Here is a 17,484-nt window from a genome sequence, read left to right as displayed (position 1 = left end):
TGAAAAAGTAACTGACAAAGCTTGAAATATTACCTATTTATCATTTTGATTAGTCTGAATCTACGAATTATGAATATTTCATAAGAATATTTTATCATATTTCATTTAATGCTACAAACGAATCTAAATGATTCATGATTAGTTTGTGAATCTCCAATTTTTCAAAAACTTATTTTAGAAATGAATTATATTATACAAAACCAGCAGCTTAACTTTATTGTATAATTCTGAATTGAAAACATTAATTTAATGAAAATGTAAATTTTATGTTCCCGCTGAGGTTAAAAACAATACCGGTTACCTGTGTTTAAGATTCTTCTTAAGTCAAAGGTAAGAAAATATATTAAGCATATTAAAACATCAGTCACATAAACATGCATATGTTATTGTATTTTAAAATTCTGTGATTGCAAAACAATACTTGAAACACCTGGAAAGAAGGTTAATGCTTTATGAATTCAGAGTTTTTTTACTTTTAAGCTTATTATTTTCGAGTGACATTTAGCTCATCATTTGTTAAAAGGCTGGCAACAAGTGCCTCCAAAAGTCTTTAAGAATTTGAAAACTTTACACATGGCTAATTATAATACATCAATTTATATTTAAGAAAATACACTCTTGAAAGAATCATAAATTTTAGTTTGAAAGGAAAATATATGACAAACCTGTGCTAAATCCTGAATATTTATGGATGTCAGTTAACGAAAATTTTAGCCTACTTTGCAGTTTGTATTTTACTACTGTCAAATGAATATAATAAACATACCAGCTCACTAGAAAATAAAAAAGGATGCATATAGGAAACAAACTTAATACTTTATTTCAAGTAGTTCCATTTGTTTAAGAAATTTAACTTAACAATGAAATGACACAATACAGAATAGATAATTCAGAGTGAAGTAAACAAAAAATATAGCTTTTATTGCATGAACAGGTATGTTTTTTGTACAGTCCTTTGAAAGGAAAAAGTGGCCTCCAGACAATAGTTACTTTCAGCAAAACAGTTGTCATTAAATATTATATATACATATGAAAATTCTCATACAGAATAAAACTAACCATTTTTTTTTTCTATATTTAGAAGCTTGGATAGGTATTACTGCACATACTAACTGTTTTAAACTTTCACCCCAGTTTAGAATTCCGAGGGAGAACACCCCAGTTCCGAGGTTCAAAGGTCTCCCACCTTTCTTACCCTACCACCAACCAGAGAGGATTTTAGCTTTCTGTGTACATTAAGTGCCCTCTTGATGCATATATAAGCTTGTATCAGACACTATACACTTAAAAATCCATGTCTTCTCAAAGATTCAAACCCAGGCTCTAGGATATGGCTGTCAGCTTCCTTTAGAAAAAATAAAACTGCATCCTTTAGAAATAATAAAAACAAACTCACTTATATTTAGAACATTTAACAATTATTTGGTGCTTAAGACATATCAGAAATTTTTCAAAATTTTACTGTGCAAGTTCTAAGATTAAGTTTTGAATGACCACGTATAAGCATAACTGACAGACTTCTGCATGTTTCCATCAGTTATGCAAGGACAACTCAAATTTTACCACAAAGATGCAATAAGCAGGAATTGAGCTTATCAAATGCTACAACTGATGGCAAAATTACTCCAGCATGTGATATAGAAATCTCTAATAAGCTATTATAACTTTCAACATTTTATAAACCAGATATACCTTTATACCAAAGAAAGCAATGGCTAATCATATTTATGTACTAAAATTAGATATTAATATTTGAAGATAAACATGGTTGTCATCTGCTTTTTTGTTACTTTTCCTTAAAATCTACAAAATGCTAAACATTATTATGAGTTCCAAGCTTTCCTAGTCAGTGATCTCTTAGGATTGTGAATATGCTCATCCTGATTTTATGAACTCGTGAATTTGTCCTAAATCAAGTAAGATATCAAAATTATACTTATATTTCTGATAGACTGCATTAGTGAACTAACTGAGTAAAATGATGCTGAATGGAATGAATTCCTTTACTCATAGTTATAATGATGTTACAAATACCAATAATGTAATAATCTTAATAATACCAATAATGTTAGCTTTCCAAACCACCTCAATATTTGTGGATGAAACTAGACTAGGTATAAACATGACCATGAATTGCTACACAGAGATTTGGGATTTATTAACTCAATTTATTTAATACGGAAGGCCAAAAGTTAATGTATTTTAGGTCAAACTGCATACAAAGATTTCCAACACACATTGCTTAGAATGGCATGAAAGAAAATGAACAAGTGAATGCACTTAAGAAGTGGACTTTGTGTAAACTACAGATAGACTGTATTATTCCCTTATTCCAGAAAAATAAATCAATACTTCAATGACATTGGAAGATACATAAATTTATCAATGTACTAATTCCAAAATAAAGGATTAAGCTCCTTGCCTGAATCACTGGACTTCAGCAGATCTTTTATAATGGACACCTATAATGAATTCATGTTTATACAATTCCTCCTATAAAAGGCTGCTGAAATGAAAAAGTACGGCCAAAATATCCTACATTGGCACGACATAAAAATTTAGGATATAGAATACGAGATTAAAAAATCAAATGTTTTGACATATGCATTTTTTAAATATCCTTGCATATATTACAACAATAAATTCCTTTACACATATGACTTTATAATGTTGCAGTTTCATTATTCAATTTAATATTTTAACATAAAAAATTAATTTCATAATGTATATAAAAATGAATGAAGATAAAAAGTGTTTTCAATAAATTTGAATTTATGCTTTATTTCATCTGTTTACATAACAGAATTACAAGGTTCACTACCAGATCAAAAATGCAGCATGTGCTAAAAATATAAAATTTCTAAAAGTAAACACACTATTAATTTACAAATATATAAAATTATCACAATATTTTAAAAAGTCACAAATTTTACACAATTATATATTACTTCTTTATATGGCAATGCAGAGTGTACTTAGCAGTTTGTGTGACAAATAATTCCGTACATTTAAAAGAAACTTATTTTACAATATTTATAAATATTTTTTTTTTTTTTTCAAATTCCCAATTACACCTCCAGCTATCCTCCTTATATGCATATACATATATACACGTATATACAATGGAGCATCAACCTGGATGAGATTCGACCTCATCATTTAAAATTCGTACCTTTGATATTTCAATCAAAAATTATTACAAAACAAAATATATTAAACATGCTTATTCTTATGACATGCATCTTGTTTTCATACATTAGTTATTTAACTCAGTTCTTTATCAGCTTACAAAGATTAATTGCGGGACTAAAATTCAAGGGAATAATTTTTTTTTAATCACATACAAGTTCCAAAATATCACACGAATACTTTTCTCACTGATTAGTATCAACAATTTTTCTAATTTTTATGATATGGAGAGAAACATTATAAAAGATTCCAATTTTAACTTTTTATAAACTGAATCTTTGCCTATGACAGAAAATATAATCTAAGTGGGGGGGGGGACTTTTCAAATACACATATTTATGAGAAAAATATATTTAATAAATGGAAAGATTACTTGAAGAAAATGGAAAGAATACAGAACATACACAAATTACAAATACAGAAACAAATGACATGAATTGCCCTGACAGGTATAGCAATTAGTGATGCAGGGTGCCATATTGTTGGGTCCAAATTCAAATCCTGGAGAAGGCTTAGGCGTTTGTAAAATATAGCATCTTTGTAGCATGTGGGTTCTTAAAATACAGAGAGGCAAAAGTTTCTGAAGTGGTATGGCGGTAAGGGAAGAAGGGTTGAGACATCTTTGAACCTATTGCTGATGACATTCTCATTCAAAGCTGAGATAGAACTGGGCTAATAATGAATGCGATTCTGTGCCCCTTGCCATGATGAAATTCATAGATTTGTCTGATGTTACTTAAGTCACAATGACAACATAACTGACATGATACCTGAGGTCCCATTGTGTGAAAACACATATGTTGAAATATCAGTTTTCCAAGTATAATTCACATTAGAATTATAAGTCATCCTGTTCAATATAGCAATTAGTGATGCTAGCAGCTACATTGATGGGTATGGCTTTAAATCCCAAAGAAAACTTATATGGTTGTAAATGTATGGTATCTTTGTGGAATACGGGCATTTAAAATACACAGTGAGCTGAATGTCCCCTCAAGTGGTCTGGTGGTAAGGGAAGAGAGATAAGACACTTTTGGACCCATCCCATGGTAGATTCTCCTTCAAACTTGGGATGAAACTGAGCAAAAATTTACAGTCATCTATATGGTGACAAAGGCCTATGCTAACAATGAAATAAATCATGTATGCTTTGTCACGATAAAATTTACGGACTTGTTCAAATGTTACTGTCAGACAAGTGACAGAAGTCACAACAAAACTGAAATGATGCCTGAGGTCCTACTGTGTATGTAACCATATATGCCAATTTCACCACATAAGTCATAGAATTAAGAGCTCAGTTTGAGAAGAAAAACAGCAAAATATACATTCAGAGTTATCCTAATAAATTTTTTCCAATAACAACAATTAACAGAATGGTACCAAGAGGAGAAACAGTGATTTCAATTTTTTTTAAATCTATCAACCGTGTTGATTACAAGTTTTAAAAATAATCGGTAAATAACAAATCAAATTATAAAAGACCTCAGATTTTATTTAGATTTTAAGACAACATATTTTAAGAAATTGTTTGAACTTACTTTCTAGTAAAATGCAATACAGATATCCCTGTTAATAAGTTGTGAATAATGTGCTCATTTAAATTAATACCATTAATATAATTAAATTTTCAAAATATGCAGAGTAAAAATCACACTGAAAACATATTTGTGAAGCAGAAACTGTTATGCAATTTGCATGTACAAAATCTGCATTAAAAAACTGAACAGATAAAGCTCCACTCATTACATAGTACTATATTAAGATTTACAAAACTAATTTTGAATTAAAAATGGAAATTAAGCTGTGACCAAATATATCACATTATGAATATCTTGGCTTTATGAATGTGGCCAATGTTTATGACAGAATTTCTAAGGAAGAAACAAAATACCATTTATGATTTATTGCAATGTTTTTAACTAAATTCCATTTAAATTTGCATAAATATATATTACAATTTGCAAAATTTCAAGCACAGAGTTCTTATGTTTCTTGTATTCTTATGTTTGTAAGTACAATACAAATGTTTGATTTCATTCACCATGTTTTTCATTTATTTTATATTTATTGCAAATATTTTGCAGAAAATTTTATCTGAGCATATCTCAGTCTCTGTAGTCCATAAGGAAAATTGTAGAATTCTTCCAAAAAGGTGCAAATTGTTATGATACTATGAAGAAAACATATACAGTATTTGCACCCAGAAGACATCACAATGCGAGATGGAAATGTTGCGAATATATGAATGTCATAATAAAAAGTATGGCATATGATCGAAAGTGCTACAGCACTCCTTGATTTTGTACACAAGCCAGACATTTGGAGTCACTCAGGGAAAGTATTGAACATTGACAAATCTTCAAATGAAGATGCTCCTCCTTGATCAAGCATCTGTAGCATATCAGTCAATTCCTGCTGTTGAGGTTGACTGCTACTGCCTCCATGTGTCTGTGGGTGACTGCCAGCAGCTGTGGATGAAGGAGGTCCATCAGGTGTACCCGGACCTTGCCATTGGCCCCATATTCCTAATACAAATATATACATATATATATATATATATATAAACAAATTATATATTAAACAAAAATATAAATTATATTAGTAAAAAGTATCAGCAAACCAAAAATAAAACATAAATCATTCGAAAGTTAGAATATTTTATTTCTATAACAATTACAGATGGTGGTGATGATAGAGACAGTTTGCTTGTACAGTGACAACTTGGAGGGATGTCATCAGAGAACATGAATTTGATGGATAGTCCAGTTAGGTGAGGAGACCTACACCTCCACTGGAATGCTCACCTGCATCTTTCCTGACTAAAGAAAACTTCTGAAGTTTTGCTTGTTATTCTCATTTCAGGTTTTTTCTTGTACTGCCAAGCACACAGGACAATAAGCATTGATCACATCTTTGATGTCAACCATATACCGGTGGAAGCCACAACAGTTCCACGAGGTAAGGGTGGTCATTATGTTTGATATTTGTTCTTCCTGTGCTGCATTTTAGTTTTGTGTGGAAGCAGATGTTTGGGAACTTCTAGCCCCCTTTTACTTTCTTACTATCTGAATTTAAAGATTCAGCGACCATCTTTTTTTTTCGGGGGGGGGGGGGGGGGGTATCAGGTGAGTTGGATTTACGTTTTTCTTGATGCTCATAATCTGCTAGATTTGGGTTGGTGATGTTTGCATACTAATTAAAGTTTGGGTGATGACTGCATGGCTTGATTTAAGAACACTGGTGAAAGACATATTTGGTCAAAGCTGTGTGCTTTGAACTAGCCTTCTGATTTTGTGCATGAGCGAGATATTGCTGGATAATCACCTTGCAATTTATATACAATGTTGCAACGATGCAATTATTACAATCATGGCTGATCTTTGAGCATTGGGTGCATGCGAAGCTGCCATGACAGGACATCTTAGAATGGCCAAAAGGCTGGCATTGAAAGCATTGCATAGGGATTGGAATATAAGGTATTACAGGACAATTTAGGTATCCAGCCTTAATATTCTTAGGAAGATCAGGTGGTCAGGATCATGCATTTTGTGTTGATCAACTGATCTTTTTACACATCTTAATCTGCTTAACACTGCAGCCAATTTGAACAGAAAGCTCGGATATGATCTCTTCTTCAGAAACAAACAGAAGTTTGATTTCTGAAATTACATAGGGAAGATAAAAGAGGAAGAAAGCATGAAAGCATTGCATAGGATTTGGAATATAAGGTATTACAGGACAATTTAGGTATTCACCCTTAATATTCTTAGGCAGATCAGGTGTCAAGATCATGCATTTTGTGTTTATCAACTGATCTTCCTTACGCATCTTAATCTGCTTAGCATTGCAGACATTTTAATCAGAAAGTTCTACAATCGCTTCTGCAGAAACAAACAGAAGTTTGACATCTGAAAATACACTTCAGCAATAATTCAGTGATTTGCATGCTGTTAGAGTGATAGTGGTTTCTCCAAGATTGGTTATTTGAAGTAGGGAAGCAGACTGTGGCCCAAGTTGTACCAATGAGCAAGTCTCAAGAATGGAGACATTTTATATTTCTTGGCTCACAAATACAAGAACAAATCTACTTACTTTTTTATGAAAAGGAGACATCTTTTGCAGTTCACCTAGGAACAACAAGAAAGCATAGACTATTGTTAGGATTATTCGTATCTGCATCGATACATACTTTTAACACAAGACTTCAGAAGAATCGGCCCTTAGAATTATGTGACTAGATTCTGGTTCTTTAATTAAATACATATTTGGAGTTGCCATTATGGAAAAAGAAAATTTTTGGGTTCAACTATGCCACCCACCACAGAGCCCAATAAGAGAACACAGATTCCTGCGTTAGGTCTAGGCAGACATATACACAGACTGAAGCCCCACAGTCATCTTTCCCAAAAGCTTACCGACAGTCGGGTCAGGAGACCAGCTAATTGACAATGGTGACAACTAAGTGCCTCCCATTTAGCCAGCTAGGGGTAGAGGAGATAAAAACAAAGATAGATCACTAGGGTTCTAGGATGGGATACCGGTGTTACCAAGATGATCCCCTAAAGGGCTGGGTACTTCAGGATTGCCACACCTGTACTCACAAAAAGTGAGCCTCGAGGGCTAGAGATGGAGAATTTAATTACCTGCCACAGCTAAAAGTTTCAACAGAATATTTTTAATAAAATGATATTAAGAATTTTGCAAAATACCTGAATATGCATGCACATACTTTCTTGTTTTTAAAATCTTGTTATTCTCATACTTGAGGGACAACAAAGCAATCAAGAACTTTTAAATGGCATATGCCAACCTACTTGAAAACATTATACTGGTAATAACATATGATAAAGAAATTGCTTTTGGAAAGGGATGAGAGTAAGGTGGATAGCAAAATATTCTAATTCATAAGTGTTTCCCAGTTGAAAAAGGTTATGAGAAATACTGCCTTAAATGGGTCTCTGCACTCCTAAAATTGTTATTTAGACGTACTTTTAAAAAGCAAATACAGAGCTTGCATTCTGTTAAAAGGCAAATATAGACAGTTATTAATAGCTTTCACACCCAACAGTAATCGCTCTCTCTGGTAATTCCTTGCAGGAGTGGTGGGATGAAGAAACTTAACACTTTTGAAATACTCAAAGAAAGAAAACATTCACCTCTTTAAGAAACAATCTAGCATCTACTATAACCCTGAGTGGGTTAACAAGCAATTTAATAATATATTTAGCTTTCAGGATTAGTAATTAAACTGAATATTAATCTAATTACTAAAAGGATCTCAAATAAATTAATGCATTAAATGAAAAAATTTCACAATTTTGGAAAATGCTAAAAATGTCACTTTAATTAAAAAAACTCATCAGGAAACAAATACCATTTGATGAGAAAGAGAAGACATATGCAAATGAAGAAAGCATATACCTCTGGGGCCAGGAGCAGATCCAAGTTGTGTATATGTAGGACCAGATGGACTTCTAGCAGGGGAATTCATTTGATTATAATTTTGACCAAATGCTTCTGAATTGGCCTAAAAAAATTCAATTAACAATTCATAATTATGAGCACGATAAAACAATTAACAAACATATTCTTAAACTGATAATTATACGGTATGAATATAGTGAAAATATGCATTAGCAAATAAAAATTAGAAAATTTTTGTAAAGAGAATGAAAGATTATATATCATATAAAACAAATAATCAGCTCAAAATATGTTAACCCTTTTGGGACTGGTATGTCATATAAGTGTTGGCCGACAAATGTATCACAGTGTTAGGTGTGTCATATAATAATTGCCATTTAAATGGACTGCTAGAATGGGTTCACTATATAGGAATTTTTATATAGAACATTTAATTAGTATCTTTTTTCCTGCCACTAGATGTAGCTTAATGTCTGTTATGGTGGAATTTATTGAGACTGGAGAATGCTGACCTTCACTCCATTGGAACTTTCTGGTATTTGATTTGAGAATCAAACAGGAAATCATGGGTTGAATTATGTAAATAAACAGAGCTGTCTATAAACTGCATCAGCTGATATAAACACACGGAATGGTCTTAATACTTCTCAGCACTGTTTCTACTTTTGGAGATATGAGGAAATATGTCCTATTGTTTTAGAAGTTTTATTCATTTCATCTTAGAGTATGGTTAGCTTTGAGGCAAATATTTTGTGTATCATTTAGCAAAGTACTTTTTTATGCTTCAAATGGCAAAGAAAATATAATGATAAAGTTTTCGAATTAATTTTGACAAACACCAGAGTGTTCCTCACATATAATGTGCCGAAAATAGGAATAATTAGACCAAAAATTTAATTTATGTGAATGTTTCTGAAAAATTAGGATTACCAGTGCAAACTGCCCATCCCAACAAGATAGTGCATTCTGTCAGTATGCTGTTCCAATACAGTGTTTTGATGACTGAGGTGCCCATCATAAGGTTTCACATAGCCTAATTTCTTTCCCATTCCCTCTATGTAAGTAAGGCAGTTTTTTATATGATTAAAAAGAACTGAAATATTTATCTCTTAGGTACTGCATAAATTCGTAAGTGTGGCTGGGGGTGTGAGGGCGGGTTGGTTAAATGATGACAAGGTTAAATGATAAAAATATAAAAAGAGTAATTTTTTAAACTACTTGACTTGGTCACAGAACTCAATGTACAGAATAATAAATATGACATTCTAATGCAACTTCACCTAAAAATATATGGGTCATTAAAGAATAATAATACAGAATTTTAACCCATCAAAACTGCAATGCATAAGTACAGATGTTCCATCAAAGTAATGGCAGAATAAGTCTCTATCTTTATAACATTATTTCAAATCTGAGTAAAATGTTATACTATGCCATAATTTTTATTTGTATACACAATTGTATAGTATACTAAGCATCATGGCAAACAGGACTTTTCTCAGTCAGGATCAGTAACTGAACATGAAATTCTTTAAAAGAGGAAAAAGAATAAATAATTTAATAATAGTGAATAAAATAAATAATACACTAAGTAACGTAAAAATCTCAATATGCAATTCTTTAAAAGGGAAAAACTGAGAATAAATAATTTAATAATAATGAATAAAATAAATAATACACTAAGTAACATAAGAAATCTAATTTCTGAATAAGAGATAAATATACACGATGATTTTTATCCTACTCTTATATAAGCATATGCTCACTTACGATATTCTAAGTATGAAAGATTCTTTCAAATGTCCAGGATAAATATTAACTAAACCTAAAGAACAGAAATGGAAAATACCAGAAAAACTAAATACTGACTCCTCAGAAGTCACCAGAACTTTGACCACAAGAAAACATGCAACAGACCTTTCCCTCAAAAATGATTCAGAATGATGACTTACTTGTGCGAGATGTCGCTGCACCCAAACTGCTTGTGGTGATGATGATGATGATGTGGTGGCAGATGGCTTAGTAATGCGAGTCAGCACGCCTCCACTTGCACTGACTACAGCTGATGGGGGTGTTTGTGACATAGAGGCTCCTAAACTTCCAGCTCCACCACCTACACTCGTGCTAGGGTAATTAAGAGCAGAATGCTGCTGCCCACTACTTTCATAATTTCCGTATACTGTTTGACCTGAACCTGGACGCCTTTCCTGGATGCCTTGAGACCCTAAATAACAATAAAAGGAAACAAAAATAAGTTACAATAAATGGAACTTTATTACTTTAACTCCCGCCCTCACACCCACAGCCGCACTTACAAATTTATGCAGTACCTAAGAGATAAATATTTTAGTTCCTTTTAATCATATAAAAACTGCACTACTTACGTAGAGGGAATGGGAAAGAAATTAGGCTATGTGAATATTTAGCAATAAATTTATTTTTGAAGTTGAAAAACAAAATGTGAAATGTAACCTACAGAAATAAAAAACCAGGCTATAAAGGATATGCCAAGCATTTTTTTAGATAAATTATGAACAAGAGGGTTTTAAGAACATTAAATAAAATTTTAGCTAAAAATCAATTTTCTGCCCCATTCTAAGCCACAAGACAATGCGACTTCCAGCAACAAAAGTACTACATCTTTTATTTTACTTCCAATATGTAATTATAAGAAAATTAACTACCCAAAACTGAAATTCTGCTTAATATAGAATAAACAAGTAAATAATATATAAAAGGTGTCCAAGTAAGCACTCTCTAAATTATGCAAATCAGTACTTCAATTCTAGGCAAATTAAATATGTATGTTATTGCTTCAAAAGATAGTTATCAGTAAATTAATAACCTTTTAATCAACTTTGAAGTTTATAATGTTTAAAACAAAATTTATTTTGCTTTTCTGGACGCAATGCCACTTTTCATAAATGTGTTTGTTAAAAATTATTGCTCATACACAGTTCTTTGTGACAGAGTTCATTGTGGCTTTTATCCACACAGAATGGGTAATATCACTACAATGAGTTTATGAGGTATTTGCAGAAAATATTTCAAAACATCAGAATACACATCAAATTTTTTTTTAACTTAAAATTAAAATGGAATATGTACATTTGCAGTCGAATTTAATATATATATATATATATATATATGCAGTTGATTCTGTTTTACACTGAATTATGGCAAGAAAAACATGCATACCATTTCAGCTAAATTTTGCCTAAAATAACAAAACTGAAAAAAACAGGTTAGCAAGAGGATTTACACAAAGATCAAATATACAGAGCTACAGACTCAAAGGTCACACAGAGTTTTCTTCAGCTGAGAATACAAAAGTTGGAAAGGCGAAAACGTCTTCATTTGGCGATTTCTTGAAAGCTTTTTATATCCATACAGACTTTCTCTTTTAGTAACAATCCAAATTTTAAACCCCATTCACTGCTAGCCTTTCAATATCTTAAAAATTGCTTCTTGTTTATTTTTCCAGCATTAGAAGGCATGAGGGGTTGCATTTTACTTCATTTAGCCAATAATTTTCTAAGCTTCTTGTGTGTTTTTGCATAAGCAAACGTTTTCCTTCTTATACTTGAATCTGCAGCTGAAAAATATTCTTTTTGCTCTTTGATAGCACCGCACATTCTATTCAATTTATGTCAAATTTTAGTGCTCATATTTTATTTAGCTCATTTGACATGCTCTTTACCAGCAAAACACAAATCTGTTAGATGAACTAAAACTTCTACCCATAATAGCAATAATAACAAAATGTTTTATCTAACTGGGATTGCTTGAAATTAATGGAAAGTTTTTGCTGTTGTCACCATTTACAAACCTATCACAGTAAAGGGAGTCAGACATTTACCATGCATTCAGAAGTTTCAGAAGATAATGAAGTATGATACAATTAACTCAAGAGCATTTTCATAACATGCTGCATAACTTTTATCCATTACTGATCCTCGGAAATACATACTAGTGCACAGATGTATATCATTAAATGTAAGTTGATACTATTTTTTCTTTTATTATCTCGTGATATTACTAAATTTTCCGGTTTACGGTAACACGAAAAGGCAAAAAGTCCTAGATTTTGTTTGTTATACATTTTCTGGGTGGAGACTTAAGACACTTTAAATATAATGCACCCCTGCATAAAAACATTTCCTATCCCTCAGCTACAATACTGCCCTGTGAAAATTACACACAACAAATGCGACACAAAAAGCTTACAGACGCATATGCAAATCAAGAGAAATGCAAAATGTTGTATTTTTATTTTGCAATTCTCTTGTCAATCTAGGCAGAAAAATGTTCCTTAGGGCAGGCATTACAATTTTATAATTTTTACTTCAAACTGGTATCTAAGTTTATTTTTTTTAAAAGACCCGATACATATTCCTAACCCCTTAACTGCCGCGGAAAACGTACAAGATTCATTTCCCAGTGCCACGGGTTTTCACACAGGCACGCATAGTTATGCGATGTATTAGGAGGAAAATAAGTGAAAGTTTTACTTTCTAAAAACTGTTTACTTTCACAAAACAAAGAATAAAACAAAAAATAAATGCACAAAATTTAATGTTTTGAGTAAAAGTATAATAAAAAAATTTAAGTATAATTAAAAAAAGATCCCTTAAACAGAGTTTCAATCAATTCATTTTTAGAACAGTAAAGTGTAATACCAGGTTTCAGTGTTATACCTTGTGAAATCAGTATGCCTAAAAAAAAAAAAAAACATATATTTCTTCTGAATTGGTTGAATGCCACGATTTTGTTCTTGATTTTTCGTTTGCAAGGTGTTGGTTCATATACTTGTCTACAAAACGATTAGTTTCAGTAACAATATGAAGCATGAGCAGTTCATCAAAAAATAATTCAAAAAAGATAAAATGGGTTTGAAACATCTGTTATATCTCTCTTTATTCCTGGAACCTACTACAAAAATTAAAAGAAAATGGAGGACATAGAATAAAAAAAAAATGCGTTTTACTCAAAACACCAGCCAATACCGCGCAGTCATTACTTTCACCGCTTTAGACACACCCCTCTCTCCAATTTCTCCCCACACTTCTCTGAAATAGTATTCTCCTTCGCATGCATTGTCAAGGTCATTGTGGTATTGCATTCCAAATAATTTTATGGGTAGCAGCGCAAAGCAAATGATAGTAGTTTGGAAGGGCATATATATACGCTCGGGGCAGTTAAAGTATCGGCTGAGCAAGGCGTATATATACGTCCGCGGCATTTAAGGGGTTAAACAAAGGCAGCTTCTAGCCTACAGCCTAGACATGAAAAAATTCCAAACAAAAGAATACACGAAATAATGATTTCTGCAAGAATGACTGCCTTTCAAAACTCTTAATGTTGCAATAAACAATCATTCAAGGAGTGTTTCCGCATAGAAATAAATCAGTATACTGAAGTGGACTGAGTGAATACAACGTGCAAATTTTATGAAGCCTAACATACAAGAGGTTGTAACTTAAAGGAGGAATTTATGGGATAACACCATTGTTGCCATTGCACTATGAGCAAATTACACAGGCAAGAAGCGTATTTATGGGATAACACCATTGCTCCTAATGCACTATGAGCAAATTGCACAGACGAGAAGTAGTAATTTAAGGAAAACTTCATTTCTAAACATAAGAGATTAGGGCCAATGGTTTTATAGGATATAAAGCCGCAAGAAATTCAGGTCAGGATTTAGGATTTTATGAAGATATTCCAAAAGATGATGAGAACGTACTTAAATAAATGTAAATTTTTGTTCATAAATAAATGCTATTTAATACACACAAATATGTGAATAAATGGAGATTGTTTTAAATAAATAAAGTGTTGTTCACACATACAAAAAAAGATACCCTTGCTCAGATTGATTACTGCCATACATCTCTTGGAGCGCAAATTAATACAAGATCCAGTCTTCTTTCCAGGGAAATAATGGCAGTAATCAATCCACAAGATTACAAATAGCAACATTGTTGGCTTACCTGGATGATGTGCACGAGGTACAACAGAAGGATAAACTTCCCCAGATCTAGGTAAACTGTAATCCAGTCCTTCAGGCTTAGATTGAGTTGACAATAAGTTCCCTGGTCCCATACCATGACTATATTGGTTCATAGCACTTTCTCCAGAAGAGTTAACAGGACCTTGATCAGGACCAGAGACAGGTACATCTTGTTGATGATGAAGGCTTCTGCAGAAAGGCACATTTTTTAAATGAAAGTTTTTTAATCACATATATGCAATTGATAAAATATATCATTAATATATGAATTCATCAACATTCAGACACATTTGCAAATATAAATAATATATGCAAACATATATTTTTACAACAAAAGTCAGAAACAGGGCATAGTTGTGATAAGGAAAGAGAATTCTTATTGCATAGCAAAAAAAAAAAAAAAAAAAAAAAATCAGGAATCGGCTTAATATCCTATTTAAAAACTTAACAGAGCTAATTATTGCAGTAAAAAGCATTGATAGACATTGGCAGGAGATTTAAAATTACAATCATCCCATGACATTGTAATGCATGATTTATATAAACTCAAAGATATGTAAGTGTGCAAAAGACATAACATCCAAACTGAAACTTGCACATTACAAATAAGGGCTCCCTAAACCAATGGTGCTCAAACTTCATGGCAGTGCAAACCCATAAAAATGCAAACAATCCCAATCACAGCTCTATCTTTTGTTTTATACCATTATACCTTTAGCTTTATACCACCAGTTCAAATTTTCCAGGGTTTTTCCCAACTTACGAGCACACTATAAATTTTTGAGACCCCATTCATGACCTATAGTTTCAATATTGCTGCCATAAACAATTCCTCTTCCCCCACCTATACTTCTTGAACTCAAACTAAAGTCATAGATATTGACCCTATATATATATGTACGAAGAAAAATAAAGAATATGTAAAAGATTAAATTAACAACATAAATTTCTCAATTCTAAAAATAGTAAACTTTCTGCACTGCGTCATTTCTAGATTAATCCACGTCAAACGACTCTTATGTAATTCTGATGACGTAAATATAATTACAATTCGAACAGCCAATAGTAATTTTATAGCAATATTAACTATCCAATCAAAATACATTGAGAACCAAAACTAATTCAGTCGGTATTAAGATTTCACCCTGAACATAATGCACTTGCTATGCTTTGGCCTAGCTGGACCGCTGTCTGTCTGCTCCTTCTATTTTACAGCAAATTTATCTAACATGTAAGTTTTTGGAACAGGCACATTTAACGTGCCAACTTATTTGTGGCCACAATATGTTTGCTGAAATAAAAAATGAAGATTTAATCCGCCTTCGCCTCCAATTTTCTATTTATTATGAATTAATACTTCTACAACAATTGCAAGATAAAAAATATAAAAACGAACTTCTAAATTTAATTCACTATAACCTCTTTTATTTTTTATTTCATTTGGGAACTTCATCTCTCTGTCTTAGATATAGCACCATAAGTCTAAACCGCATCATTTAAATTAATCATGCGATCTTATGTAATACTTAACGCAGACGCGTCTTGACCAATCACCAAATTGTAAATCAAAAGTTAAATCTGAAACTTTTGCCTCCTTCCCTTCTTCCTTTGCATTACTGCTGTGATACTTTCTCTCCTTTCGCTTAAGCTTTCATCCTGTTACAATGCTTTGCTGCAATTATCTATGTGCTGCTATGACAGCTTCTACTGGTATAGTATCAAAATTGTGAAGTGTTCTGGAAGTGGGCACGACTGGAGTGCCAAATGAATTGTGGCCACATACAAATTGACAAAATAAATGTGCCTTTCCAAAAAGCTTACATTTTAGATAAATTTGCAGTAAGATAGAAGAAGCAGACAGACAGCAGTCCAGCTAGGCCAAAGCATAGAAAGGAAGTGCATTATGTTCAGGGCGAAATCTTAATACAAACTGAATTAGTTACGGTTCTCAATGCATTTTCATTGGATAGTTAATATTGCTATAAAATTACTATTGGCTGTTCGAGTTTTAGTTCCATTTACGTCCTCAAAATTACATAAGAGTCATATGACATGGATTAACCTAAAAATGATGCAGTGCAGAAAGAGGTTACTATTTTTAGAACTGAGATGGGAAATTTACACTGCTAATTTAATCTTTTACATATTCTTTATTTTTCTTACATACATTTTAAATACATACATATATATATATATGTAGAAAAATATTTGAGAGAAGTGTTCATTTCATTTAGAATAAAATTAATTTAAGGCATGCTAAGCTCAAAATTTAAAATTTGCCTAGCTTTAAATTTTCAATTACGATTCTCCTCAACTACCACGTTTACAGTTTAAGAAATATTTCGAGATGGTTTAAAAAGAAATCAAAAGAAGAACAAATCAGAAAAATGAGAAATAATAGCTATGACCCTGGTAAGTGTTTTAGAATGGTTTAGTGAAAAACATTCTTGAATCCTCATGCACATACTAGAATGAAATCAAGAATACATGACTGGTATGAACAGTTCCAGTTTCTAAAATACTGTGATGTAGAATAAACATACTTAATTCATTCTTAATAGCTTTTAAACCCCAACAGGGGTTAGCATCACAATCTAATCAAAAACTATAACATGCTTAAATTCTTAAAAGATTGGAATCAAATGGAAAGACGACTCACTGATGACCATCAAAAGGTTGGAAGATTTGCATGCAGGTAATCATTTACTTAGCTGAATGCTTGAGCAACCATTTCTTTAACTACATTTAATAGAAGTCAAAAGCTGTCAGTAACAATATAAAAAAAGTAAGTTAGGCTGCAAAATCCTATTAATTTTTCAGTACTTTGCAATTCAAACATGCCACACAAAATATGA

At 32.0% G+C, this 17,484-nt stretch overlaps 1 protein-coding gene across 5 annotated transcripts in view; it reads right to left on the bottom strand.

Moving 5' to 3' along the window:
- Nucleotides 1-797: 797 nt before the first annotated feature.
- The window catches only part of tgo (Aryl hydrocarbon receptor nuclear translocator homolog tgo), a 173,363-nt gene continuing 156,676 nt past the window's right edge, over nt 798-17,484 (bottom strand). For all 5 annotated transcript variants that reach the window (XM_085807169.1, XM_085807170.1, XM_085807172.1 and 2 more), the window contains 4 exons: nt 14,610-14,818; nt 10,569-10,840; nt 8,614-8,719; nt 798-5,717 (listed from right to left, as the gene is read on the bottom strand). In XM_085807169.1, the coding sequence (XP_085663295.1) occupies nt 5,518-5,717; nt 8,614-8,719; nt 10,569-10,840; nt 14,610-14,818 (787 nt within the window). In that variant the 3' untranslated portion in view covers nt 798-5,517. The remainder of the gene's footprint in view (nt 5,718-8,613; nt 8,720-10,568; nt 10,841-14,609; nt 14,819-17,484) is intronic.

The sequence above is a fragment of the Stegodyphus dumicola genome, chromosome X1, assembly GCF_044657685.1.
Source record: "Stegodyphus dumicola isolate Sdum_Otavi_A_Nest chromosome X1, ASM4465768v1".
Classification (NCBI taxonomy): domain Eukaryota; kingdom Metazoa; phylum Arthropoda; class Arachnida; order Araneae; family Eresidae; genus Stegodyphus; species Stegodyphus dumicola.
The sequence above is the reverse complement of the archived record's forward strand: the minus strand, read 5'-3'. Positions and strand labels throughout refer to the sequence as shown.